The sequence below is a fragment of the Wolffia australiana genome, chromosome 1 (genome assembly GCF_029677425.1).
Source record: "Wolffia australiana isolate 7733 chromosome 1, ASM2967742v1".
Lineage (NCBI taxonomy): Eukaryota > Viridiplantae > Streptophyta > Magnoliopsida > Alismatales > Araceae > Wolffia > Wolffia australiana.
Genome location: NC_135835.1, coordinates 16518241 through 16546132, shown reverse-complemented (window position 1 = coordinate 16546132; position 27892 = coordinate 16518241). Strand labels below are relative to the sequence as shown.

The 27892-nt window shown below is 45.6% G+C and overlaps 4 protein-coding genes and 1 non-coding gene across 6 annotated transcripts; 3 read left to right on the top strand and 2 right to left on the bottom strand.

Moving 5' to 3' along the window:
• The first annotated feature begins 510 nt into the window (after positions 1-510).
• On the top strand, positions 511-11807 carry CSTF77 (Tetratricopeptide repeat (TPR)-like superfamily protein). Of its 2 annotated transcripts, none has more exons than XM_078581974.1 (23): positions 511-669; positions 775-846; positions 936-998; positions 1075-1184; positions 1812-1912; positions 3033-3094; positions 3162-3302; positions 3480-3608; positions 5110-5156; positions 5555-5618; positions 6331-6451; positions 6741-6799; positions 6885-6953; positions 7038-7178; positions 9205-9269; positions 9387-9483; positions 9740-9799; positions 10254-10406; positions 10478-10547; positions 10626-10709; positions 10795-10962; positions 11299-11490; positions 11576-11807. In XM_078581974.1, the coding sequence occupies exons 1-23, from the start codon at positions 628-630 to the stop codon at positions 11737-11739; spliced, it is 2274 nt and encodes a 757-aa protein (XP_078438100.1). In that variant the 5' UTR covers positions 511-627; the 3' UTR covers positions 11740-11807. The 2 variants fall into 2 exon arrangements, with proteins under 2 accessions (XP_078438100.1, XP_078438092.1); XM_078581966.1 differs by having other exon boundaries at positions 10608-10709.
• LOC144708564 (Leucine-rich repeat protein kinase family protein) lies at positions 11737-15468 on the bottom strand. Its single transcript, XM_078581958.1, has 3 exons — positions 14476-15468; positions 12954-14390; positions 11737-12391 (listed from the first exon to the last, which is right to left on the bottom strand). The coding sequence occupies exons 1-3, from the start codon at positions 15380-15382 to the stop codon at positions 11805-11807; spliced, it is 2931 nt and encodes a 976-aa protein (XP_078438084.1). The 5' UTR covers positions 15383-15468; the 3' UTR covers positions 11737-11804.
• An 87-nt stretch (positions 15469-15555) lies between these two features.
• TRNAE-UUC (transfer RNA glutamic acid (anticodon UUC)) lies at positions 15556-15629 on the top strand. Its single transcript has one exon. It is a non-coding gene; the product is annotated as a tRNA-Glu (tRNA).
• Positions 15630-16291: 662 nt separating this feature from the next.
• On the bottom strand, positions 16292-19088 carry LOC144708559 (SUN domain-containing protein 2-like). The gene is made up of 3 exons (XM_078581946.1): positions 18991-19088; positions 17656-18693; positions 16292-16854 (listed from the first exon to the last, which is right to left on the bottom strand). Exons 2-3 carry the CDS (start codon positions 18676-18678, stop codon positions 16591-16593), a joined length of 1287 nt encoding a protein of 428 aa, XP_078438072.1. The 5' UTR covers positions 18679-18693; positions 18991-19088; the 3' UTR covers positions 16292-16590.
• Positions 19089-19470: 382 nt separating this feature from the next.
• Positions 19471-20265, top strand: CAMBP25 (calmodulin (CAM)-binding protein of 25 kDa). Its single transcript, XM_078581931.1, has one exon. It carries the CDS (start codon positions 19491-19493, stop codon positions 19977-19979), a length of 489 nt encoding a protein of 162 aa, XP_078438057.1. The 5' UTR covers positions 19471-19490; the 3' UTR covers positions 19980-20265.
• The last annotated feature ends 7627 nt before the right edge of the window (positions 20266-27892 follow it).

Genomic DNA, 27892 nt, shown 5'->3' with positions numbered 1-27892 from the left:
CTAGCTTAAATGAGCGAGAAGGTCAAGAGGCAGTACCATTGACTCTTTGGAAAAACATTCATTTTTCCTTTTTCTCTTGTTTAGATTTTAAAATTTTGAGAATTTATTTTAAAAATTTGAGAATTTGAGATTTTAAAAATTTGAGAATTTATTATTGGGTGTACAAGAAACCCAACTTTTCATTATATCAGATACTATTAAGTCCAATATCAAGTACCCAGAGGGATGCCGATAGGCAAACACTAGCTGAAAGGAGTCCCAAGGAGGAGAGGTATAATTTTGGCTTTTGGTAAAACACTAATTTTGGCTTTTTTGACTCTTTGAAATTTCCAAAATTGGTGAAATATCATTACTTAAAGGACAAACCAGGGGCCTAGAAGTGGACGTGGACGCTGGCCCATAATCCCCACTGGTCGTCTACACCTATCTATTGGGCCCATATCCGTTGGGCCCATTATATATAGCCCGATAAGACTTTGCCCGATCGATCGAAGGCCCAATTTGAACGATCTTTCCGATCGATCACAGCGTTCATATTCACAAGGACTCAGCGCGGGATTGGGGAGCAGAGAGGAGGAAGCGGAGTTCGAAGGTCGAGAGGTAGCATCTATCATCGGTTTACGCGGGATGAAGAAGGAATCTGATGCGAAGAAAGAAGAGGAATCAGAGGTCGGCGAATCTGTACCAGTTGCCATCTTCGTTGAAGTTTTTTTTTTGCTGTTTTTTGTGTTTGATGCCTTTTTTATTGGCGATTCTGTCCTGCGAGGGCTTCAGAATGTTGGGGGAGGCGTCGCTGATGACAAGTACGACGTGGAGGCCGCGGAAGCGCTCGCAAATGATGCTCGGGTGAGTGAATTTGCTTGTTTGATTGGGGAAACTAGGCCTCGAGCTGAGATTTTCTTGCTTTTTTTGTGCTTCTCTTGTTGTTTTTTCAGAATTTGTCAGTTGCCGACGCGGTGCCTATTTACGAGCGACTCGTCGCGGCGTTTCCGACCTCTGTGCGTTCCTCTCTCTGTTGCGACTTTCAAATTCTTGAAGAATGAGGTTTGATGTGCTCTTACTGCTTCTGTACAGGCGAAATTCTGGAAGCAATATGTGGAGGCGCAGATGGTTGTCAACAAAGAGGATGCAGTGAAGCAAGTATTTGCTCGTTGTCTGCTGAATTGTCTTCATATTCCACTCTGGTAACTCTTCTTCCTTTTGTCGTGTTCTTCATGTTCACGATTTCAGAATGTTTTTTATTTTTAATTCCGCGTAAGGGCCGGTATGAGTAGGGATAAAGTGAGGATGCTAGAAGTTGGTAACTTCAAATAACCCTTCGTGTCTTCGCAAGCAATATACATGACTTAAAGACCGATGATTGGGGTTTGTTTGTTTTGAGGGTCGTAGATCAATGTAATCACCGGAACCATCTTATAATCATGTTTATTGCACTATTAACCCTGACTTTTAAAATTCCTCTTAACATTTCTCAAGCTTCTTTGTTCATCAATTTTCTACTAAATATTTGCATTACTGGTGCTCAAGATCAGAAGAAAAAGATAATCCGATCCCGCCTCATGATTTAAGTTCTCTAAACGCCACACTGTATAACATCATTCAATCCTGTTCTGTTCAAGGGGTCGATTTAAACATGAATATTTACTTTCTTGGTTCGAATATTACTCATCATTATAATCCTTATGACTTAATTGGAATCTTTAATTCTTGTGAACTCAACCTTCTCTTCTGTCAGTCATACGAGCTGGGATAATAATTTTGTTTCTGGTCTCGTATCATCGTTTCAACCGTATATTGTTTCTCCTATGTAGGCGATGCTACATACGCTTCATAAAGAAGGTCAATGAAAAAAAGGGCGCTGATGGTTTCGAGGAGACCCGGAAGGCATTTGATTTCACGGTGAACTACGTCGGTACGTCCAAGTTTCATGGAGATGTATGACCTTTCTCAGTTTTATTCTTCAGTAACTATTCTGTCTGGTGCCCATGATTTTTTTGTGGAAGGAATTAGGCATGCGGGCTTTACTTTTGGTTTCCCAGGGTCATTACTTTGAAAAAAACTAGTCTCTTGAAAGGTGATAGATAGGAGAAGTTCTGAGCATCAAATGTATTTTCTTGAATTTTCCTAGTTGAAACTATGATAGGTGTCAAAAATTCAGAAGATCTGGATTCCTGAGACGAGGATTGGGGACAGTGTAAAGGATTAGAGGGAATTTGGGGCGGTATCAGTGCCTGACTCTTGGAAATAAAGTACAGCTTAACCAGATCTCCCGGAAATTGGATCGTTTCCATCAGATTCTTTCTACGGCCTCTTTTTAGTTAAATTCCTAGATCCTGACGGAACCCTATCAAACTACTATCAACTTTATGGATTTTTGGATTCTCGTTTCTTCACCCAAAAGAAGTGTCTGCCTATATTCATTTTGGTGGTGGTCAACACCTGTAGCTATGCCTATTTCAAAAAAAACACCTGTAGCTATACCACTTGGGTATTTTAGTTTCTGATTTCTTTTGTAAACTCTGAAATTTTAAGGACTGCCTTTTATACTTTTGCTAATGAAATTGAATACCCGAAAACAGAAAATTTGTGGTGGAACTACTTTGCTCTCACATTACGGGAATGTGGTACTATATTTTAGAAAAAAACAGGAATGAGGTATTGCAGTAAATGCCAAAGTCAATGAGTCTCCTCGAAATTTGATGGATGTTTTAAACTTTGTTACTTATCCTGTCACATTTAGATGAGTATTCCATTTAGGTAGTAATATTGAGACTGTGGCCAGAAGTCACTACCGTTAATTTCATTCTCCCTTCTTAGTACTTGGTTTCTTTTACCTTTGGTCATCTGCAGTTAATTTGCACAACATGGCGACTGGGATGATTTACAAAATCGTCTGGCATGTGACTTATATTTCTCTTTATTCCGACGATAAATTTATTAAAATATTTAGTCATTGAAATAGATTAATGAACCTTAAAACTTCAAATATTCATTCATTTTGAGTCCAACATTGAAGCCCAATGCTTTTTCAGGTACTGACATTTCATCTGGACCTATTTGGATTGAGTACATTGATTTCTTGAAGTCGCGGCCGGTATGCGTGTTGTTGTTCCCCATTTAGCAATATAATTCCTTAATTGTTTTCATGACTTTTAACTTAGGTTATGACAACTCAAGAGGAATCGCAACGGATGACTGCCGTCCGAAAAGTATACCAACGTGCAATACTGACCCCTAGTCATCATATCGAACAGCTCTGGAAGGATTATGAAAACTTTGAGAACTCTGTTAGTCGTGCACTGGTAACTACAATTTGTTTGAGTCTCCTTTCGAGTTGGCTATCATCTGGAAGATTTTTAACTTGCTAAGTTAGTCATCAGCAATGTCCTTCATTGAATGTAGTGATGTCCGATTCTGCAGTCATGACCATGTTTGTTTTATTTGACAATATTTGATGTTCTACTTGCAATTTTTTCTAGGCGAAAGGTTTGATTTCTGAGTATCAACCGAAGTTCAATAGTGCCAGGGCAGTCTACAAGGAACGGAAGAAATATATTGATGAAATTGATTGGAATATGCTTGCCATTCCACCGACTGGTTCCTGCAAGGTGAAGTTTTACAGTACAAACTTCTCTTCCGTATGACTACAGAATCGAAATTGTGTCTCATTCCTTACGATCTTGATGGAATTTTGGCTATCTGCATCTTTTTAGCATCCCATAAATATATTTTTGGTGACATTTTGTTAAGATCCTCTGCAAGACTTATTGTCAAAGAGGCAAGGGAGCACGATCAGGCCCATCAAAGTGCACCTGTCCAGCCGTTTGGCATGCCCACCCAGATGCCCTTAAGTTTTCTTTCCTTTAGAGTTTATAAATGTCTTGTAAGGACATTTAGGTGGGATTAACAAGTTTTTGTTGTTAACTGAGGTTCTCTAACAGCCGCTGGCTGGGAGCCGCCTTGTTGCATCTGGCAGGGTTGAGGGCCACCATCTATCTCTGCTCTCTTCTTCTTTTTCTCTATCGTCCTACTGATAGGTTCCCTTGCACGATCCGATCACATTTTGTTAGAACCCGGTTTCTCAGTTGAGTAGGAAAAAGGAGGATTCAAGACAGATGCAACAAAATAGTACGTGGCCACCCAAATGGTTCAGAACAGGGGAGAGGGAGAGAGGGAAGTTCAGATAGGGGGAAGCAGGAGTGACGCCCTGGATCGGAGAGCCCTTCACCTAGTAGCCAGTCTGTCGGGAGCTACGGTGCCTGGTGGGAGGGGAAGGACAGGGGAGAAAGACAATACTGATTCTTCACTCCCTATTTCCTCCTTGATCCCTCCTCTTAAGGGGGATCCCGCTCCCGTGACCTCTGCCCTAATAGGCTCTGTTGCAGGTCGCGAGCCCAGAGGTGGCCCACGGGGCTTTCTCATGTAGACTCGTAGTGGAGTCCTAACACATTTCTTCCAAATGGTCACAAAAACTGTGATTTTCGTTTTTCTTTTCTCGGGTTCCCAGGATGCACTAATGCCACACCTTATTATCCTTATTCTTTCAGACTCTATACTCCAGTCCTGGACTGTTTACCATGATCCATACTCAAATCAATCTTGGTCTACGAAATCTTGAACTATCTGGAGCAATTTGCGTTTAAAATGGAAGGAATCTGATAGCATATTGATTAAATGCTTTTTGAGAACAGCGTTGTATCTTTTTTATTTTCTTTCCTGAAGAGTAGGTCTAATATTCTCTGTATGAACCACAGTAGTGAAGTGTGCATACGACATTGACAATTTACCCACTAAATGGTTTTTTCTCTTCTTTGGTGGTTAAAGTTTCCCATAGCTCTCATCGTTTACTCTTTCTGTTTGAGTGATTCCGATGTGATGTAGGAATACGTTTGATTCATTACCCATTGAATAGCCTGTGCCCGCAGAGTGAATTAGATCATGTTACAAACACCATGAACTTGATATTTTATTTGTGTCCCGGGCTTTTTGGAAGCTGTCTGAAATTCATTTTTATCCTGTCATGTTTTCACTTGGCTAGTGTTTATTTTTCAATATTATGGTGTTTGAATATTGTTTAATGAACTATTTGAATTTATTTCTCTTTGGCAGGAAGAACAGCAGTATATGGCTTGGAAGAGATTGCTCGCATTTGACAAGTGAGTCCATTGCTAGATAAAAAGGCAGGCAGTATAGTTACCTTTAAACATCTTTCCAAAAAAAATAGTCACCTTTAAGTACGAAAATTTGCCGTGTACTAAGATAATAATCGATTAAAATGTTAATGATATTTCCTGACTGGACAGCGGTTCTATCCATTATGATGTTTAATGTTTACCCTTTCGGTTTTTATCTATTTGGTGCACCAGCTTTCTGCATCTTTTCATCATGATATTTTATGTTTACACTTTCGGTTTTTATCTATTTGGTGCACCAACTTACTGTATATTTTCATCATCGGTGACATTTACTAATGTATGGTTTACCTATATTTTCCCGTTTGCTATTTATATGACACATTTTTGTCGCTTTTATTTTCCTTTCTCTTCTTTTCCAGAGGGAACCCACAGCGAATCGACAGTGCTTCATCAATGAAGCGTATTACTTTTACGTATGAGCAGGTCATTCTTTGTTTACCCAGTCCTTCTCGAAGCGTCTTTGAGACAGAGTGATAAAATTTCTCCCTTGATTCCAAGGGATAATATTTCGTTAAAATTTCTACATCTAAATAATTCCAAGGGGTAATATTTTTATTGAATATTCACTATTGCTACTAAAGGCTGGCTTTCACATTAATATTCCTTTCAAGTTCTTGCAAAGTTGGGCCATTTTTCCGTTAGCTATTTCAAATGTGGAACAACCAATTTGGTTCAGACTTTAATGACAGCCTCTGTCTATACCAATAGTGGATAATACTCTTTATTATTGTGATCCGATTTCTGAGCTAGTTTTGGCAGAAGTTTGGCAAGTAAAATATTTTATTGTTTATTCAATTATAATCTTTGGGAGACAGAATAGGACAAGTACGTTTTTGTCCCCCCAAATTTCTGTATCTGTAGCTTCCTTCTCTTCGAAATTCTCACATAACCTATGTGTCTAACTCGTTGTCGCAATTTTTTCTCTGGAGAAATTTAAAATCAAAATTTGCGTTGAAGACATGCGAATGAAATGTGGAAGACTGATAAGATTGTATGATGTATATGAACGTCGTTGCAATTATAGCTTATATTCCTTCTTTTTGAAGCATTTTGTTGTGCGGAAATAATGTTATTTAGTGTATTTCTTTTTGGTTTCTATTAATATGGCTCACAGCGTGCTGATTCGAATTTGCAGTGCCTTATGTACCTCTATCATTATCCCGATATTTGGTACGACTATGCTACATGGCACACCAAAAGTGGCTCTGTCGATTCTGCTGTCAAACTGTTTCAGAGAGCTCTGAAGGCACTTCCTGGTACTACCCGTTTTTGTTTCTTCCTTCAGTCTTCTGTGTAGGTTACTAGATATCATGTGAGCAGAGCTTTATAGTTTGATTTGCTTCCCTGAATAATTAAAAATTATCCTGAATTGTATCATCTTTTTTGAAGAAAAGAGGGAAGATCACCCGCGAAGAGTGATCAACCCAAATCCTGAATTATATCATATTTTTATGCTTCATGTCATGTTTTTCTGTCCTGTACTTCCTCAATCAATAGTCTTTTAATTTTTAGCCGCATCTCCTTATTTTGTCTTTGCATTTCTAGAATCTGAATCATTGCGATACGGTTATGCTGAATTGGAGGAGTCTCGTGGAGCCGTTCAGGCATGATTTATATCTTATCTCCATCATTTATGAATAGCCTCAGAATGTCTTTTCTCCTTCTCATGGCTTGGAAATTAACCTACAGTCAGCCAAGAAAATTTATGAGAATCTTCTAACCTGCAAGTCTGATTCTCCAATGCTGGCCGCTATTCAAGTGGGTATAATTTCGTCTTTTTGATTTTCTTAGCGCCATCTGTATTTGGCCGTTCTTTACCCGGTAGGTCATTGGCATCTGCAGTACATTCGTTTTCTAAGGAGAACTGAAGGAGTAGAAGCTGCTCGAAAGTATTTTCTAGAAGTTCGAAAATTGCCCGAGTGTACTTACCATGCGTATGTTGCTTATGCAATGATGGAGTTCTGCTTAAACAAAGATTCAAAGGTTCGTTAGTATTCATTTTATGTTTCTATGTATCCGATTTTCTCTTTTTACATCCTCATTACAGATTTTGGCCCGTCAGTCTCCGATACCATCTGGAATCTTTAATCGAATTGATGTCCTGGATGTGTGATAACAACATCCCGCGATCCAATCTTTTTTTGTGCTTCTATTTAATTCATAATTTCCGTGTATCTTCCCAAATGTTACAGTTGGTACTTCAAAAGACTGCCGCTGCTACCCAAGTGAAGTTCCGATGAAGAAAATTCACTTCATGCGATCGTTCCTGTGTACCATGAATGAAACTCTTCCAGTCGCTGCCTCCACCTATCCTGTTAGGGTTAGCAGAAAAGATTGGCTAATGCGTTTCTTTGTGGATCACATCTAAAACAAGGGACCCTGTTTTCTTTCCTAGAGCTTTTATTCGATCTATTAATTCTTCATTCAAGGTCGCTCATTTATATCGTGAAAGGGAGTAGTGATACGGCATCACTAGGAGGAGAAGGTGATAAGGTCTTTTGGGGTTTCATTACATGTCAATATACCTAAATAAGAGGAAAGATCTATAGTTTTCCCTCTCTTCCCTCCTCTCTTCCCCACTCTCCCCCAGCTTCTTCAAATCTTCCCCGTTATTATCTAGGATTTAACCTGTTAACTTTGTTCTTGATTCAATATACTGTGTTCTTGGCTAGATTTGGTTAGAGCCCTATGCAGTTTCCAGCATGCCAGACTTTTTGGTATGCCTTCGTTACTTGCAGTGAGAATACCGAAGACCCTCTTGTGAATCTGATTTACTAATTCTATGATGAATCTTTAGATTCTGATCCTAGGCTTGCTGCTTGGACACATGTAGGGCTAGATGGATTTTTGTCCTACATGTTAAACACTGATGTCAGGTGGTGTTCTGTATCATGCGTGCTTATGTTACTGGAATTAGGCCATAATTGATTAGGCCGGAAAAGCTCGTAAAGAGGCGGTTCATCATCGCATTTTTGATGTTGATGATTACTGAATCCCATAGAGCGTGCACAGCCTCATAGTACTGCAGTCCCTCTCTCGTTGGAGGGTAAGATTGAGTAAAAAATCCTGTTTGATTGTTTTACCCCTCATCCACCCACTGATTGTATTCAAGATCTGAGGGAACTAAGGATTTCATCGTTAGGTGTTTAAGCTTGGTGAGTGAAAGAAAACATTTGAAGAGAAGGAGAAACGTATCGAGACTTACTGATGGAAACAACCGACCTTTTTAATTAAGTCTACGCCGTTCTAATTATTGGCCCGATCCTTTACCATGGTGAGTTTCCCATTTATATCCCCTTACACCTCTAACATTCAATCGAGGGCTTCATACAAACTCCAGTTTCTCATTGAAGATGGCTTTGAGAGAAGATTGGAACCAGAAGAATTTCAGGTCCATCTGCATTGCTAACTCGTAACTGTATCTCGATGAGGAATGAGTACTATTAAAAATTGTATTTAAAATTGAAGAACACAATTCTTTTTATTTTGACAGAATCTTGGAATGGTCTCAGAATTCTTGAGTTTTTTTCTGAGATTATGAACCCTACTTTTGTCCGTTCATTTCATTTGTGCGATGGATTAGTTTCTGTGATGTGATGGATACTACTAACCAGACCTTAATGTTCCTTACGATGTTCTCTATTTTTCACCATTGCAGAGAGTTTGTTTTTTTCCTTGTGGAATTTTCCCCCTCTACATCGCATCATGCTCTTTCTAAAACTCTGCTTCGGGGAATGAACAGTTTTATGTGTGGGATTATGCAAAAGAATCAATACACAACACTTAACTGTTTTCATTCAATTTTATGTCGATGAGAGGGTTTAGGCTGATTATCTATAACCTCACGGATATGGGTATTTATGTTGCTAACAAGTCCGTGGTTTTCAACAAGTATAGGCCAATGGAGAACTAAATGGAGCATTTTTGTTAACGATACCAGGGATTTTGATTCTGAATCGATTATCTCTATTTTGATGACTGAATCTCTCAATAAATTCTTCTTTTGTAGGTTGCAAATAATATTTTCGAATTTGGATTGAAGAAATTCATGCATGAACCAAGATATATTCTGGAGTATAAACTTTTCTCATGTTTTCCTATTGTTTGGATCTCTTTGACATTTGACTCTTAGAAATCCACCAATGTTTCCCTTATTGTCGGGTGACGTGTGCTTGTGACGCATGTACACAGATATGCAGACTTCTTGTGTCGTCTAAATGATGACAGAAATGTGCGTGCTTTATTTGAGAGGGCTTTAAGCTCTATTCCTCCAGAAGATTCTAGCGAGGTCAGCAATTAGACCCTATTGAAATTTTATTTTGTCCTCAATTTGTCCGACAAAGTGGGCGAACATGCTATCAAAGTTATCTGCGTTGAATTGATGCCACTTGACGTAGTAATAGTCTCTGCGTCTGGTTTGCAGCCATAAACCATGAAAGATAATTAACTCTAATAGATCTGGGTCACACCCATTTTTTGTTCCCTATCCATGATGCTTTCAACAGTTTTAAGTGTTCGTGAACTGAAGTCCTATCTTTATGAAGGTTTGGAAGAGGTTTCTTCTGTTTGAGCAAGCTTATGGAGATTTGGCGAGCATCATGAAGGTATGTGTTGTTCAAAGTTCAATCTCAACTTTATGTTTAATCTATCGTTGAACTTCCAGATAATACTCGAGGTGTCTTCAATTGTTGGCTCTGAATTTTTTCTAAAAGACTTTTCTACTTCACATTTTCTCTGCAATATTATCTTGAAATGAAGTGAAGATACCTTCGGAACATATAATAGGAAGCATGTGAATTTAAATGGGAAATCAATTGAATTTGCCATCTTGATTTCTGCTTGCTCGGTGGAGGACTGGGAATTTGGCGCCTAAGAAATTAGTACGTTTTGGGGAGTCAATAGATCTAAAAAAGCTAAAAGTCCGTGATCTACCCCTCAAATATGCAGTTCTGACAATTAATCTCACCGTATAACAGTTTGAAATTTTCATTTCTTGCGGCTCGCCAAAGTTATTCATCTTAGTTTCTTGCATTTCGTTCTACTCCTTGGTTGATTTAGGTTGAGCGGAGAAAAAAAGAGGCTTTAGCAGGAAGCGTTGATGAGTCTTCATCGGCGTTGGATTCATCTTTGTATGACGTGATATCTCGCTACAGTTATATGGATCTCTGGCCTTGCTCATCCGAGGAGTTGGATCACTTGTCCCGACAAGAGGTTAGCTAAAAAAAATTAAAAGTATTTTTTTCAAGGTTTTGATGGCGGACATGCATGAACTGCGATACCAGTGGATTGAAAAGAACGCGGACAAGAAGGCAGACAATCGGCCAGCTCTGGCTCAAGTATCCGCTTCCATTGGTAATTATTTTAATTTTTTATTATTTCTCCTAATACTACGAATAATTTTCTTCCTAAAAGATCCTTTTGTACATCCAGTTTCAAAGATGTCCACCCCATCAACCAAGATAACCTACCCTGACACATCTCGGATGATCACCTACAACCCTGCTCAAGTTCAAGGTACATTAATGGGATCAATAAAATTCAGTCGGCTGTAGTAGTCCAAAGAATGTGTCTTTCTTTTCCTTACGTTGGTTTAAAACAGCCAGCGCAGATTCGGTGATGAGAGAGAAAGAGATTCCTGCAGTTCCAGGCGGTATCCCGCCGGCTGTTCCGTGGGCCAGCGCGGGTGCAAGGAGGACTCTTGAAGAGATCATTAAAATGCTTCCTCCAACCCTCGCCACGTTTATATCTCAGCTGCCCGTTGTGGAAGGTACTCCTTTATGCAGAAGCCTCCTTAACGTGTTTGTGAACGATGGCGGCTCGTCATTCGTCTTCGCTGACAGTTTGAATGAGGGCGACAATTTCGTCATCGTCATTTTTATCCTGAATGCAGACGGTGACGGTTTCGCTATCCCCATTGGTTTCATCATTTCCTGAATGAGGTCAACAGATGGAGATGTTGAGATAATCGTCATCGTCATCCAACTTCCGGATTGGCGACGACGATTTCGTCCTTGTCTTCTTCCAAGAGGATTAATGTTAACTCGTCATCGTCGTCTTTGGTTACTAAGTTACTGGTATAGAGTAAGAACTTGTTTACAAGCAGGGCCGTTCCCAAACCCAGAGGTGGTGCTCTCTGTGCTGTTACAAGGGAGTGTTCCCTCGGGGCCAGCCGGCAAGGCCATCTCTTCGTCGCAGCGTGGACCAACTGGCCCCAGCGCGAGTGACCCCGCCGCTAGCGCGTCCTCGCAAAGGCTGCGCCGAGACGCTCCATCTGGGAAGAGAAAGGACCAAGATCGTACGTCCCCCCCTTTCTCCACACAGATTAAAACCCCAAACGTTCTTGAATTATGATGGGTTGAGGTGACTGTGGTTTTGCACAGGGCAAGAAGACGACGACACGATGACGGTGCAGAGCCGGCCGCTGCCCCAGGACGTGTTCAAGATCAGGCAGATCCGGCGTGCCCGTGGCGTGAGCTCGTCCCAGACAGGCTCTGTCTCGGCGAGCAGCGCGTTCTCCGGCGACCTCTCCGGCAGCACCGGGTAAAGAACTGAATTTGGATTATTGCTCTTGTAGAAACAAGGACACAAGGAAAGAATTCATTGAGGTGATCACTCGAGGGCTCGGAGATCGCGGAGGACGGTGGCCATCTCAGGCCTGTCGGAGGCTGGGCCGATGCAGCGGAGCGCCACCTGCAAGATGCCGTCGAGGACGGGGGGGAAGCTGGGCGGAGCCGGTGGCGGGAGGAGGAGGAGGCTCCTGTCGAAGCACTCAGCGGCACGGTTCTGTGAAGCGAGGAGCCGAACCCAGTCGGTGAGGTCGACGAGGCTGGGGTCGCCGGAGACGATCTCCGCGGCACTCCTACCAGTGATCAGCTCCAGCAGGACGACACCAAAGGCGTAGACGTCACTCTTCAGCGACGGGCAGGGCTTGCTTGTGGCGGCGAATTCCGGCGGACGGTACCCGAGCGCCCCTGCATTAAGCACCTGGTCCGCCGTCCCAGCTGCAGTGAGTATTCGATGCAAGCTGAAGTCAGACAGCATCGCCGCCGCCTCCCCGACCAACACGTTGCTTGACTTGAGGTTCCCATGCGGGACTCCCCTCTCTCCATGCAGGTAAGTCAGCCCCTTTGCCGCGTCCACCGCTATCCCCAGCCGCCGCTCTGCCGTCAGCGGCTGCAACTTCCTCGTCTCCCACTCTGCCATGCCAACTTACATTAGAATTCAGCAAGTAGAAGACGAAGATCATCATCATGATCCAGATGATGACGATGATGATGATGAATACAATGATAATGATGATGATGACAATGATGATGTTGGCAATGATGATGATGATGATGAAGAAGACAATGATAATGATGATGATGACAATGATGATGATGATGATGACGACGACAATGATGATGATGATGATGATGATGACAATGATGATGATGATGACAATGATGATGATGACAATGATGATGATGATGATGATGATGATGATGATGATGATGATGATGATGATGATGATGATGATGATGATGACGACGACAATGATGATTATGATGAAGACAATGATAATGATGATGATGATGATGATGATGATGATGACGACGACAATGATGATTATGATGAAGACAATGATAATGATGATGATGATGATGATGATGGCGATGGCGGCGGCGACGAAGATGAAGACCTGGACAAAAACGAAGGCGAAGACGAAGACTAAAATGATGATGATGATGATGCTTTGGCGCAGAGTTGGGAGGGTACCAGAGAGATGGGTGGTGAGGGAGAGGGCAGGGAAGTAGTCGGAGATTAGGAGGCGCTCGTGGTCGCGGGGGCCCCAGTAGAAGGCGCGGAGAAGGACGATGTTGGGGTGCTTGACGTGGCCGAGCTTGCGAGCCTCCCGGGAAAAGTCCTTCTTGCCCTTGCTGATGCCCTCCCGCAGCCACTTCACTGCCATGACGTGCTCCGCCGTGGCCGGTGCCGCCGCCGGCAGCGTGGCGCGGTACGTCGTGCCATGGAAGCTCCTGCCAATGATCTCCGCCGGCGCCCGGGAGAGCTCCTCCACCGAGAACGAAAGCGCGCTGTCGAGAAGATGAAGCTCACCCATCAGCTTGTCCGGCGACCGCACCTCCGGCGACGTCGTGAACAGCGACGACAGCGGCGACTGCTGGGCCGCCTCGTCCCGGCCCACTAATTCTCCTTCTTGTTGGGCTTCTTCTTTGTGGGCCGCGGCTACTTCTTTCTGGGCCTTCTCAGGTCGTCGCCTTGGGACAGTGGCCCAGTAGAAGACCAGCAGGAAGAAGAGGAGCGCCGCCATGGCGGCGGCGGCGAGGCCGACGATCGCCACGATCCTGATCGACCGCTTCCATCGGTGACGGCGGCTCGCCTCGTCTCCGCCGCCGGCCGCCCTCCGGGGTAGAATCAATAGAGAATTGCCCGGGAAGAAGGCCGAGTCTGGAAATCCCAAGAGATTGCTGGGGACTCTGCCTGAGAGATTGTTGCTGGAGAGATCCAGCGAGGTGAGCCTGCTGGAAATTCCCCCTGGAATCTCGCCTTCCAGTCGATTGTCGTGAAGATCCAGCGATTGAAGAGCCTTCAGATTGCTAATTGTAACCGGAATTGGCCCGGAGAAGTTGTTTCTCCCCAAGTCTAGCAGCCTCAGCCCCGCCAGATCTCCCATCTCCAACGGGATGAATCCCCCCAGAGAATTATCCGAAAGATCGAGACTCTGCAAACTGTAATTTTGAGGCGTACCCGTTTGAGAACTCGGCAGCGGGATTGAACCCGTCAAGCTGTTTCCCGAGAGATTCACCTCGGATAGCCGGAAAGACTCGAAGAGAGTCTGCGGTAGCGGCCCGAAGAGCTTGTTCAGGCTCAAGTCGAGAACTTGCAGCTCCCTGTACGTTCCCAGTACTGCCGGGAGCTCCCCCTGCAAGGAATTGTTCGAGGCCTTCAAGGAGACCAACCTCAGGAAGAGACTGGTGTTCTTGGGCAGCGTGCCTTGAAGAGCATTGGAGCTCAGATCGATGGCCTCCACGAAGTTTCCCCAGCCTCCGACTCGTGAGAAGTTTCCTGAAATTCTGTTGCCGCTGAGATCGACGGAGGCGCAGCTCCCCACTCTCAGCGGAAGAGAACCCGTCAATTTGTTGGAGGAGAGATTCAGAATCCTCAGCGTCGTCGAAGTGATGCTCCCAATCGGCCCTGAATTTCAATCAATGCTCGTGAACCCAGATGAGGAAAAAGGGAAACGAAAAAAGGGTTCTTTGAGCATTCTAAAAATCTTCACCTTCGAGCGAATTACTGCTGAGATCGAGATGACCCAGAGTCAACGAACCCTCCTTCAGCAAGAAATCTCTCAGTGGCCCGAAGAAGCGGTTGTGGTGGAGCAGTAGAACTCGCAGAGAAACGAGAAAATTGAAGGAAGGGATCTGGCCCTGCAGCTGGTTATGGCTGGCGTCGAACACTTCCAAGATATCAAACAGCGGCATCTGGTCCGGGAACAGTTCCCCGGAGATCTGATTATGGCTGATGTTCAAGTACTTGATCGACCCGAGAAGGGAGGAATCATCAGGCAACGATCTGAGACTCCCGGTGAAGGCATTCCGACTGAAATCCACTCTCACCGGAGCCTTCAACAGTAGAAGACATCTCTCAATCTCCCCCGAGATGGCATTTCCTGTCAAGTCGAGGAAAGCGAGGTTCTTGAGATTGCCCAAGGAAGCGGGCAGCAACCCACTGAAATTATTCGATGACAGATTGAGGGAGACCAAGGTCTCGATCATTGTCAATCCCGCAGGGATCTCCCCAGAGAAGAAATTATCCGACAAGTCGAGGAAAGCGAGAGAAGGAAAGGTCCCCAATTGGGGGAGGACGAGCCCGGAGAGGCGATTGTGGCTGAGGGACAAGTTGGAGAGCATCTCCATGCCCGTCAAGGCGGAGAGATCGACCACTCCGGTGAGATTCATGAAGTTGAGAGAGATGGAGACGATTCGACCGCTGGAGCATTGAACGGCTTGCCAGTCGGTGGGGCAATCGTTGGAGTTGGGGAGACTCTGGGCACTCCAGGATTCGACTGGCCCGCCTGGCGGATCTTGCTTGATCCCGTTCTTGAACTCCAGGAGGGCCTCGTAGTCGGATATGGCCTGCCCGCTGGAGGCAGAGAGTAGCAGAACGAGTATGAAAGCGATCTGCATTGCTTCTGCTGTTCTCGCCGACGACTCCGCTCTCTCCGCCGCCGTCGGCCTTCCTCCTCACTGTCATGGAACTCGAACCACACCCCCTCTAGCCTCTCTCTACTCCACTGGAGAGAGGTATACCGCAATTTTTTAATTTTACATAGTTTATTGTGCTCCGGACTTATTCAACATCCGTTGTCGTCTAGTCCGGTTAGGATATCTGGCTTTCACCCAGACGACCCGGGTTCAAATCCCGGCAACGGAATTCTTTTTGCAGAAACACAAACCTCTTTATTTTTTAAAATTTTGCCGTTTTTTAGTTATTTTCGAACTTTCAAATTTTCGCGCATTTGTCCAGTTTAATAATGAAAATTTATCTTTTAAAGTAGTGTCCATTCTTTGCGGATTTTCTTTGCTCGCATGATTGATTTTTTATTTATTTATCCGCTCTCCTAGCGGATAATATGATTTAAGTGTGACTTTCTCCGGATGATTTATTATTTTCAATTTAAATAAAAAATCATCTTTGTAAACGTTCATTCTGTACGGATGTCCTAAACTCAAATGGTTTATCTCTTTTTATTCATCCGTTTTCCGTAAACAATAATTCATCTTCTGCCATTGTCCACTTTAAATATTAAAAAGTATTTTTTAAATGCCCATTCTCCAAAGATTTCCTTAGTTGCCATGAGTCATTTTTCTTTTATTTATCTGCCTCCTAACGGGTAATTATCCGGGGGTGAGTTTCCTGCGACGCATTTATTGTTTTCAGTAATAAATAATAAGTCATCTTGGCCCATTGCCATTGTAACCTTAGACATCTGGTACAATTTTTTTTCATGAATGTGACAAAAAATAGTAATAAATCGTCTTTCAGGAGGACATTCTCTCTCTCTCTCTATCAGTCTATCTATCGATGTATATCTCTCTCTAGTAATGAATTAATAAATGTTTTTTTTAACAGCACGTCTGTCACGTGCGAATTCCCCTCTGGTTTTCACCCCATCTGACAAAGGAGACAGAAGGCTCACGTGGAAAGAAAAAAATTCGTCCTTTTTTTCTCCCAAGTTGCCATTAACGCCACCGCCGCGACTGCCGTGTCCCCATCATCACCCACTCTCTCTCCTCTTCTCTCTCTCTCTTTTCTCTCTCTCCTCCGCCACAGTCAAAACGGAAGAGAGAGAGCCTGGCAGACAGGTGGGATAGATCTGCCCCCCAATTGTGTTTTACTTCTCCCCCTGGGGTACGTGTTCAACGGAGCCGTGGACGCGTAGGCGGTAGAGGCAAGTGTGGGACGAGCTGCCGTGGTTGGACGTGAAGTTGAACCGGACGACGTTGACAGGCCGCCCGGGCTCCACGTGGAAGGTCTGCACGTTGCTCTTCTCCAGATCGTAGACGAACTCCGCCAGCAGGCGGCCCTCGCCCGTCTCCTCGGGCCACCCCATCAGCGTGCACTCTCTCGGCGCACTCGACCGGTCGTATGCCACGCTCTGCGCCAAATTTTCAAAAAAAAATTCTTAAAGGCCAGCCCAAAAAGCCCAATTGCACATTCATGACCAAACCCGTCAACCGTCATCCGTCATCCAAAATCTTGTAGTTGTAGGTGGTGGATGATGCAGAGGGCCATGGGAGTATAATCCCTGGCACCCGACGGAGGAACGGGACGTAACAGAAGGCACGAAGGCTTTCATTCCGTTTTCCGTTCAAGGTCGCGACGGGTGCCAGTTGACTGCAAGGGATGAAATCTCGTCGAGCCGCACCTTCAGCGGGTTTAAGGCACGAAGGCTTTCATTCTGTTGACGTATGACTGATGATAGTAAGGGACGGAACGGATGATGGATCTTCATCATCTGTCTGCGAGTCATCCGTCATCCGTCACCCACCATCTTATAGTTGTAGGTGGTGGATGATGCAGAGGGCCATGGGAGTATAATCCCCGGCACCCGACGGAGGAACGGGACGTAACAGAAGGCACGAAGGCTTTCATTCCGTTTTCTGTTCAAGGTCAAGATGGGTGCTAGTTGACTGCAAGGGATGAAACCTCGTCGAGCCGCACCTTCAGCGGGTTTAAGGCACGAAGGCTTTCATTCTGTTGACGTATGACTGATGATAGAAGGGACGGAATGGATGATGGATCGTCATCATCTGTCCGCAAACCTAAATTGATGTTTTTGGGGTGGTCTATGCTGGCAGATACGTCGTTGACCGGAGTTTGCAGACGGTTGACATTTTCGGCATCATCGTCAACCGTCGGTCAACGGTGCCATCAAGCTTGAGATTGAAGGAATTACCTTGGCGACGTGTTCAAGGGTGACAGAATCTGGAATTATAGCCTTTCTGAGCCTAATGTCAACAAACCCAGAGCTCCCCCGCAAGGCAAAGCACTGGCCGGGCTCGCCGAAGCTCGGCTGCAGCATCTTCTGCGCGTTGCCGCTTACCGCCGCCCGCCCTCTAATCAACTGCCAAACGCTCTTCCCCACGTAAGCCTCCGAGTGGCGAACGACGACAGCTCCGCCCGCCGCCAATGCATAGTCAACTCTCCCCAGCCCATCAGCCTCGTGCTTCTCTAATTCCCTCTGCACCACCTCCCTGGCGTACCTCCTCATCTCCTCCAGCCCGACGACGTATCTCCCTTCACTGTTCTTGAATCCCAGTAAGAATTCCTCAAACTCGTCTCTTGAAACCAAATTCTCTTCCTTAATTCCAGCGAGAGAAGTCTCCAGGCTTTGACTGCGCAATTCCAGCTTCTTCAATTCAACCTGCAACGATGAGATTCTCTCATCGATCTTCTTGAATGTCTCTTGACGGAGGGTCTCGGACTCGCTGTTGACTCTCTGATCAAGAACTTCAACCTGGAATTGAATCATCTTCGTCGTTTTCTTAAGGGAGGATTTGAGCTCGGAGAGTCGTTCTTCGAGATCCAGACTGGCGAATGGCATCTGGGTCGTGCCGTTGGAGTGATCAGCCCATCGATAGATCGATCGGCCGAAGAAGAACAAACCCATCAACAGCAGAGAGTTCTTCGTGAGAACGCTCAGCACGGTCAACCAAGCGGGCTTGTCGCGTCTCGAGAGGGATTTTCTGCGTCGTGGGGAAATTCTGCCCTTGATGGAATGGGGTGAGACTTCCCCTTTCATCCCACGGCTCAGATTCTTCCCAGGCGCGATGGGGATCTGAGCAACGGCCGGGATCGAGTTTTCCCCGTTTTGAACGGTATCAAGAACAGCTCCATCAGTCGCTTCCACGACTTGCCTCCGCCGCGGTTCCGATCGCGAGTCGGAATTCACAGCCGATCTTGTGTCATCGTCAGCCATGAAGGCTCACCTCACCTGTTTCGACACCGGCATAGACAAAATTCAGCGCATTTTCCAAGATTCATCGCAGAAGAAGAAGAAGAACACAATCCCGAACAACAAAAATCCTCAAGAACAATCCGCATTCCACAGATAAGACGACGAACAGAGAGAAACCGACGCGACGAACCAATTCAGAAACTAAATCAGATGGATAAGAAAATTAAACATGCCCTGATTACGAGAAAAAAAACAGCGAAAACCCTAAAAACGCGCCGCCAAGAGTTCAATTCGAAGACGATTAACCAAGAACACGACTGCGAGTACCCTCACCGAGCACCAGACGACGACGAGGAGATCGAAATTCGAACCCCACGCGAAGACGGGCAAGTCGCGCGGCTCACACACGATCTGTAGAGTCGCAAACAGACGATATACAAATTGATAAAAAATACTACAAATATTTTAATACTTTATCTAATTGGGTTAGGCCCATTAAAGCCCATAAAGGCCCAGCCCATCAAGTTGACAAGCTCAGGTAAAACGCCCCCATCACCGGGCCCACCACCCACCTCGCAGTTAGGTGAGAACCGCAAAGTCAATGCCCTTCACATCCCAGACAAACGGTCAACTCGTTGACCCAGCTGACCAGTCAAATATAACCGGCCAAAACCGGGCTCAAAGTCAACCCTCGGGGTCTTCGGTTAGGCTACTTTGTCAGTGTAGAAGGGGGCCGAAGGGTGGGGCCCAGTCAAAACGCGGCTTTGACCAAGCGCTCTTTAATATGAGGCCAGCGGCGAGCGAAGTAGCTTCGTTATCTCACTACGCGAGTCATGTCATATCTGGGCTTCATCGGAGAAGAGGCGACGGCGGCGGAGTTCTACGGCGGCGCCGCCGGTGTCAGCCGGTCGTTGGCGGCGCCGCCGAAGCCGACGTGGCACCCCACGGAGAAGAAGATAAGCAAGCGGAAATCGCGGGCGTCGAAGCGCGCCGCCACCACGTACATCACCGTCGACGTGGCCACCTTCAGAGAGATGGTGCAGCAGGTCACCGGCGGGAGGGTGACCGGCGGCGCTGGGGCGGCAGCGGAGGGCGGCGCGGTGGCGGCGCCGCCGTTCTCGGACTACCTACCGACGCTCGACACGTCATCGTTTCTTCTGGAGAGCTTTGCGGCCAGTTCTCCTTCTCAGGGCTCCAGCTTCAGCCCGCCGCCGCCGCCGCCCATGGACGGCGGCGCCGCCTTTCTCCTTGAGCCGCCGCCGCCGCCGCCACCCGCCGCCTTCCACTGCTTCCCCACTCTAGAGTCGTGGCGCGTCGTGTGACAGAGCCTACTGCCGGCGGCGGCAGTTTTTTCCGGCGGCGGCGCGGCGGCGCGGCGGCGGTCAACATTCCCGGCATGTCTGTACGGATCCCTTACAGTTTTCTCTCTGACGCGGGTTTGACTATTAATGCCTCTGACTCTTCAACGTTGACGGTTGCCTACCCGTTGGTCAAATCTCTGCTTCGTTGAAAGAACTGTTCTTTAGAGGTGCTGAATAGGGTTATAGAGATGGGTAGGCTTTTGTGATGAGACCCACTATTCGTTTTTTGTTTATTAGCTTTTCTGTCTCCCAGCTCTGAACAGTTTATTTCTTGTCTGCACTTGGAAAAACAAGACAGTAGTGAATAGTGATGATGTGATCATGACAGTAATCATGATGGTGAGCTGCAAGAAGATTAAGATGGAGATATACACGCTGGCTTTATATGTTGAGTTTCGCCTCTCTCTGGTTTATGTTGTCTTTCGAGTCTGCATTTACAAAAGTAAGGAGGTGATGACAGATGTAATGACGATGATTACAAGAGTGATTTGATCCCCTACTCTGTAATATGAGGCTGTGCTTACGAAAGTGAGATGATGGTGATGATGATGGCGATGATCATGAAAACAACGATGAAATAAAATGAAGAAGATTAAGAGAGTGCTTTATGTGCTCAAAATATATGTGTCTACGACGTTTCCCAGACAGTGGGACAGTGGAATGAAGGGAGCTTTGTGAAAGACAACCATATGAGCCAACGGAAGATACTAAAGACATCATCTCACAAATTTTTCATAGATATGGTTGGCTAAGTCTAAATTACAATAACGCCATAAAACCCATAATTATATAGTTATTAGTTGCACAAGAAGAGTCCTCTCAAGTGTGTGATGCATCTAGCATTATATGGGCTCAATCAGAGTATGTGGGCCTAGTTCTTGAAGTCTTGGCGTCTAATATCTGCATATGGCTTTGGTCCTCACATAGCTGAGCTGACAATGATATGGAATATCACAATTTGGGATATTGGGTACTGGCTGCATCTGTTGATGATATTAGAGGATGTAACACATATCATAAACTAATATATTTGACAATTAATCATATATACATTTTTTTTGCAGTCAAAATTCTCAGCCAGTTTATGAAACAATATTTTATGGTCCATTATGAGTCATCTATCGGTCCATTAGATCCATTAAGGGCTTATGAGAACCTGCATAGATCAAGTGAGCTTTTAGAGAGAGACTCATCTACATGCATCATAGTCATCTTCCTATAAAACCATATTTCTGTTGGGTTCTAGAGGCCTAGATCTGGATGAACAAATCAAAACGATGCGCAGTGGAAGACTCTTTGCGAATCGAACGACATCAACAAAAACATTGAAACGGCGTACCTTGCACGAATCTCATTCGTGATATCTTCGATCCCGGAGCGAGACGAGTCGAGATGCTCAAGTGTGCAGCCTTTAGACGTATCCACGCGGTCCTAGGCATGTCGGATCTCCTCCTTCTCGTAGACGAGCCCCATTCTTTCTCCGTCGGCGTCGTTACGTCGTCCTGATCACATCAGGGATGGAGAGGGGGTGTGGGGAGAGTGGAGAAGAAGGGGAAAGGCCCCTGAAAAATTCTGGCCTGGATGAATTTCGTTTAGGGCCTTCCCCTATTTATACTAAGTGGGTATTTTTCATAAAAACCCCTAAAACTTAAATATATCTTCCAACGTCCAAAAGACCATTTGCGTGTGACCCTCTAGGCCCATGTATCAGTCTAGTTAACGGCTCCAGCGGCCCAATAACCTTTATTGGCCTTCCAAATTAATTAACTATATCATCATATAGATTAATTAATGTTGGATCGATTTAACCCAATCGATAGGTCGAGACTCCGACACGTGGGGTGCCAAGCTACACCTCGTGTCCTAGAAGATACAAAGGAGTGTGTATCGACTCACTCATGGAACCTGTTCGTCATTGGTTACCGTGTATGTATAATCCCTCATCCACTTGACGCTCCTTAGACGACTTAGGGTATGGTCAACTGTCAAACCCTATTCGGTCATCCGAGTTAGTACTGATGCATTCAGAAATCATCGGAGAACTCTTCTCTGATATTTCATTGCCTTGGCCAAGGACTTCATCGCATCATCTTCCTTGAGCTGTCACCTCTTATACCGAGGGCGGATGATCCCATCTTGACCACTCAATCGTCTTCGTGAACTTCTTGATGTACCCAAACTAAGACCATTTAAAATCCCATGATTAGAGACTCATTAGCCATCACCAAAGTACAACCGTCCGTCCACAATACGTCTTTGGTGTCTTAGGTCTAAGGGCCACTTACACAACTGTGACGTGAATCAACTTGATTGACAGTTTGGTATAATACCATTCAGGGATTCGTACGGATCAATTTAGTGAACTCTTTCCACTAAAGAGCACCCACTATCTATCCCTAGTGTCTCCACACTAATGGCTATGGGAACCGCCATACTCATCATATGAGTGAGGCTAGATAGTGCTATTCTATTCGGATACTTCGATGTCCTTCTCGCGTATCCTTTGAATAAGAATGTTTAGAATACACGCTTAAAGACTTGTGATCTCTGTATTACGATCTCATCATAATTCACTAATTCCGATCATGTATTCATGGACTTCATTATACGCATCACACGTGCACTATAATGAATATGTTCTATTAATGAACATGGAACGAGATGTGGAATGTGTGATTGGCTTGCCAGCCACATATATTTCCATCAATTTCTATTTTGGATATGCTACAGACAATAGAGAGTTCAAGTCCACCTCCAAGAATTACACGTATGTTGTTGGGAATCTTATCCCATGGCACTATTGACACCATGAGGTGGTTTAGTGTTCCTGTGTTAAAGCTGAGTACAGATTGATAGCTAAGACTATATCTGAGATGGTTTGTTTAAGTTCATTACTCAAGACATTGGGTTCTGTCTCACTAGTACCCACGCCTTTCCACTAAGACAAAATAAGAGGTTACCTTTATTGCAAGAAACCCTATCTTTCAAAAGCATACAAAACACACGAAGAATGTTTGTGATTATGTTTGTGATAATAGCTTAAAATGAGTCATATCATACATACTCCCCACGTGGCTTCTTTGATATTCTGGTGATGGGTTTTATTATTGTGTATTGTGGAGTATCTATTTGATTCTGCCACCACCAACGGTTTGAAATGGAATTGTGTAATATAATAAAACATAATAAAATAAACCAAAAACACTAAATCAAAAACACATTCAGGACAGAATCACCGATCTTATAATCAAATTTCTTGCCATTTGTTTCCTTGAACTAGTCTTACTCAGCTATATAGATGTCTGCTCTTTGAATGTGTCCATATGGCCTTAAGTATGTCAAAACTCCAGATCTTACAATTAATATCTAAAACCATAGACATGGGATTTCTCACAGTTCTGATCGCATTGAGAGTGGATGATACTCAAAGAGGGAGGGATGAGGGGCACCTAAGAGAAAACTAACAAGGATATATTTTTCTTGGGGATTTATACTGATATATATATCAAGTGGGCATCAAGCCAAACAGACTTGCATTTTATTTTAGTTTCATTTAAATAAATATTTATTTCTCTATGAAGAGAAAATAGTTCAGCAATCATAAAATTCTAAACATATCCAATGGATATCCAAGAGGAACATCAAACTATCTACAAAGAATATTACAATATTATTGTACTTATATGATAAATGTAGATGATCCTGTGGACATATGTTAGGAGACACTGCATACAAATGGTGTGTGCTTTCAAGTGAAAGAGTTCACTGAATCAATCCATATGAATCCCACAACATCAATTTATCCATAATCAAATCGATTCATTCCACAGATACATAAGTGATCTAATGACTTGAGACACAAATGATACATTGTGCACTGATAAATATGTTTAGACTAAGATGTACACATCTCTTATCATGGGATTCAAACATGGATCAACTCAAATATACCACCAAAAAGTGCACAAAGGTGATCGAGCTGTTTATATGGGGTTGTCTGCCCTTTTGTCACCCGGTCAAATCCAAAGCTGAGAACAATACTTGGATTGAGCGCATGCTAACCTCAACGCTTGGGCATGAACATTGAGCAACCTTCACTTGTGTAGTGAAAGTCTCTTTTGACAGCTTAAGATTGCTTGGAGGTTGAGGAGAGAGGGTAGGGCTAGATATTAACATAAATTAAGGAAATTGTAATATAATAAGCATAATAACATAAAAGCCATAGCCATTACGAAAGGGAAGACCAAAATGCAGGTACAAAAGTAAAGGTATGGGGCACAACTCGTGAACTTGGGAAGTGGAACTATGATGGAGGACCATCTGGAAGATCACGCTTGAGCTCATCAACAGCCGCATCGTGGAGTCCGAGCTGACGCGAAGGACACCAATTTTGAGTATCCAGCTTGACGACAGGCCTCCCAGAGGTCGTTTATTTCTGCACATTTATTTTCTTCATGGATTTTATCGAGGCCCCCTGTATTTTGGGCTCTCAACGTCTTTTTTTTGAGTTTTGTTTGGTCCCTTAGGGGAAGTCCTCCACTTTGGACATTCCCCCAATTGGGCCCATTAGGGCAACCCTCCCTACCCTATATAATGGAAGGTACGCCCGAATAAACAGTCGGAATTCCATTAATGAAAATTGAAAATTAAGTGTATTCTCTCTTGGGGTTCCCCCCTCTCCATCATGGAGATTTATCTTATTGCTTTCTAGAGTAGTCTCGAGGATGACAACGTCAGAAGACCCACCGCCGCCAATTCACCGCCACGAAGCCATTACCGCCGCCCGAAGAACAGCGGTCACGATCAATGCCATTGCATGCCCTCGTCCGTTAGTAGAAGTCAGTAACGTCCCCACTCCAGCGCCGTTACAGCAGCTGCCGCCGCAGGAACAACACTTGTCGCCCTTCTCACCATCGCGTGCTTGAAGACCACCGCCACCTTTGTCGGAGCTCTAGTCTCCCACAGTTGCTGGCGCTCCCGCTCGCAGCTGTCGCCATAGTGCTGGCCTCCGCTACTGCGCTTCCATCCAAGATCGCCGCCATTTTGGCCGTTTGCTGTGGCTGCACCCGCACCCGTTGCCCTCACAGCCGCCAGGCACAACCTCGCATGCTACCGCCACCCTAACATGCACCAGCCGCGGCCCCGTGCGGACACAACCCTAGCAGCCGCCAGCCGTGACCACGCCCGTGGCCAGAGCCCTAGTAGTTTCCAGCTGCAGCCAGGATCGCGGCTGCCTCCCTAGCAGCCGCATGCCACAGCCACGCCCGCGGCTGCAGCACTAGCGGCCGCCAGCTACATCCACGACTGCAGCCACCGCCCTAACGACCATCGTGGCCGCCCTAGCGCAGCGTGACCCAAGGGGCCGCTAGTCGTGGCCATGCCTACCACCGCGACCACGCCCGCCAACGCCAGCCGCAACCTAGTTCACTGCCACTACCTGCGGTAGCCATCCGCCAGCCACCAGTCGCCTTGCCCATGGCCCGCCCATCAATGGCCGCCGCTGCGCTGCCGTCGTGCCCATCACTCTGACCTTCGCCGCGGCGCGCATCATCGCCATCGGCCGCTCATCTACTGCCTGGAAATTATCATCATCCCTTGCAGTCACTAACCAGCCGATCGCGTCGTCATTGACTGATCTCGTGTTTCTCTTTGCCATCGATGGTTATGCCTGCCTCGAGCATCCAAGCATGGGCCCGTAGGTCACACAACTCTTCCCCTATATTTTCACTATTATTATCTTCATCAGTGCCGTCCTCGTCTGCTCCGCAGCCAGAATTTTTGAGTCGTAGTATTAGCTAATGAACTCGTGTTTGGGAATCTTATTCTCGGTGTTGGATTTGTATCACTCTCGGCGATGGTCGTGGATGCTCACGGACAGTGATTGTTCCCCTCCCGTTGGCCTTCGAGCTGATTACTCGGGTATTGGGAGCCTGTCGCTGCCCTAGACCTCTCGTGTTGTTACTCTGGCCTTACCCTTAGATTCGCGGCTTATTTCATATATTTTCATTGATTTTACTTCGCTTGCATCATGTCCGCATTGCTGCATATATGATCGTACGCTCCTCCCTGTGGTGTAACACGAGCTGTTTAATCCTGGTGCCCTTTGTGTTACATCACACTCTTGCACCATGAGGCCCTCAGCCCCGCATGCCTGCACACTTGTGGGCATCCTCACTACAAGTGAGCCCTCAGGACGGGTACCACGAGCCCGTGGGCCATGGCCCTCGGTGCATCCACCTATTGGTTGTACCATACGCCCTGAAGTCTATCCATAGTACCCTTAAGTTTCTTGTCCAGCCTTGATACTCCACATACCACCAACAACCGTGCTGACATCTATACGGCTTTGGTACACATTGATGCCACTTTGCTTGGCGCCCCAAGCCTCGGTGCCTACGCACCGCAATACTATGCGTAAGGGTGCCCCGCACCTTGTAACCATCTCAGCGATACGTGCGACATGCCTTAATCTCCTGGGGTGATACAACCCACTCCTCAGCCTTGTGCGCACAATGCCTGGGGCCAGCACCGGGGCCCGCACATCCTCGACAGCCTGCGCATGCAGCGCGTGTAGCCTGCACACACAACCTACATGGCACATGGATGGTGCATAGCGCTCCCGCCTCTTCAGTGGCCTGAGAGTCTACACACACAACCTACCCTGATATGTTTGCGCGTCAGAGAGGACAAACACCGTGTGGGCTTTGGCTCCAAAGAACTGGGATGGGCATCACCACCTGTGATGCGTGAGGTGTCCACATTGCGAAGTCGGCCTTATATCCCAAGTCCAAGAATGGAGGCCTATCTTGAACATTTAGCACGCATGCCGCTTCTTTGGGGCCTTACATCTTGATATAGAAGGAAATTGATTTGATGAAGAAGATGTATTAAATCCTTGGCCAGGGTTGGGGATGCACTGGACTAGACAAATAAATATATGTAAATTGATGACTGTAACGGTTTCAAGAGTGAGTTCATTTGATACTCTATATCTTCAAGAACACGATTTGTAGCTTGGCATCCCATAGGCTGAAAACTAAAACTATGGATTGGGTTAAGGGGATCCTTAATTAATTAATATATATAAATATATTTAATTAATAAGGTTAATTAACCACCCTTATCTTTTAAGGGATGGTATGCCCTAATGCACTCTTGGACTTCTTGATTTGGAATTTGGAATCAGTTTCTTTCACGTTGAAGTTCCTTTCCCTTTAAGGTTAGAGATCTCAACCTCTAGAATGAACAGGAAGAAAAAGAGCGATGTTTGATCGTCGACCTCCAGTCTTTGCCGCGAAGATTTAACATCGGAACGATAGCTGCCCTCACCGTCACCGGCGACGGCCTGCCCAAGCCTGTGCGAACGCTCTGCCGTGTTGTGTTCACGTTGGATCATAGCAATCACGTCAACCATTTCGCCCATCGGCTCTCTATATCAGAAGACGACCGGTCACTCGCCTACACCATTGATCAGCGTTCCACCCGACCAGCGCCAGTCGCCTGTCGATCTCTGCCAAACAACCGTCTGGCTAGGGTGGTTGTCCTGCATCGGAACCGATATCCTTTCTTCCCTTCGTCGCCAACTGCGCGGATCAATCGTGCCGCCAGAGTAGATCGGGCCGTGATATCGTCCTCGATCTTGATCGTCCAGTGAATCGGTTTTGGTGGACGCCTTGGTCGGCAGCGATCGTCTCGTTCTTGCCACGGACGTTCGCTACGAGATCGACAAGTCTCTGCCTTCATTTTCAAAGACTTGTTGCACTACCGAGTACTCGCCCGTCTGGTGAAAATATCTACCGCCAGACGGTTGTCCACTGTCCGATCTTCGTTTGCCGCCGTTGGCGAACCCTTCCTCCGAGAAGAGGTCCATCTGG

What these genes read in the sequence shown, in the direction of transcription:
- CSTF77 (XM_078581966.1), top strand. Translation starts at nt 628, where the DNA reads ATGAAGAAGGAATCTGATGCGAAGAAAGAAGAGGAATCAGAG. An exon ending in ATTTCTTGAAGTCGCGGCCG is followed by an intron (nt 3,095 to 3,161) that starts GTATGCGTGTTG and finishes CTTTTAACTTAG; the next exon opens with GTTATGACAACTCAAGAGGA. An exon ending in AGCTCTGAAGGCACTTCCTG is followed by an intron (nt 6,452 to 6,740) that starts GTACTACCCGTT and finishes TTGCATTTCTAG; the next exon opens with AATCTGAATCATTGCGATAC.
- LOC144708564 (XM_078581958.1), bottom strand. Translation starts at nt 15,382, where the DNA reads ATGCAGATCGCTTTCATACTCGTTCTGCTACTCTCTGCCTCCAGCGGG. An exon ending in CAGCAGTAATTCGCTCGAAG is followed by an intron (nt 14,391 to 14,475) that starts GTGAAGATTTTT and finishes ATTGAAATTCAG; the next exon opens with GGCCGATTGGGAGCATCACT. An exon ending in CCTCACCACCCATCTCTCTG is followed by an intron (nt 12,392 to 12,953) that starts GTACCCTCCCAA and finishes TTGGCATGGCAG; the next exon opens with AGTGGGAGACGAGGAAGTTG.
- LOC144708559 (XM_078581946.1), bottom strand. Translation starts at nt 18,678, where the DNA reads ATGGCTGACGATGACACAAGATCGGCTGTGAATTCCGACTCGCGATCG. An exon ending in CCCTTGAACACGTCGCCAAG is followed by an intron (nt 16,855 to 17,655) that starts GTAATTCCTTCA and finishes AATTTGGCGCAG; the next exon opens with AGCGTGGCATACGACCGGTC.
- CAMBP25 (XM_078581931.1), top strand. Translation starts at nt 19,491, where the DNA reads ATGTCATATCTGGGCTTCATCGGAGAAGAGGCGACGGCGGCGGAGTTC.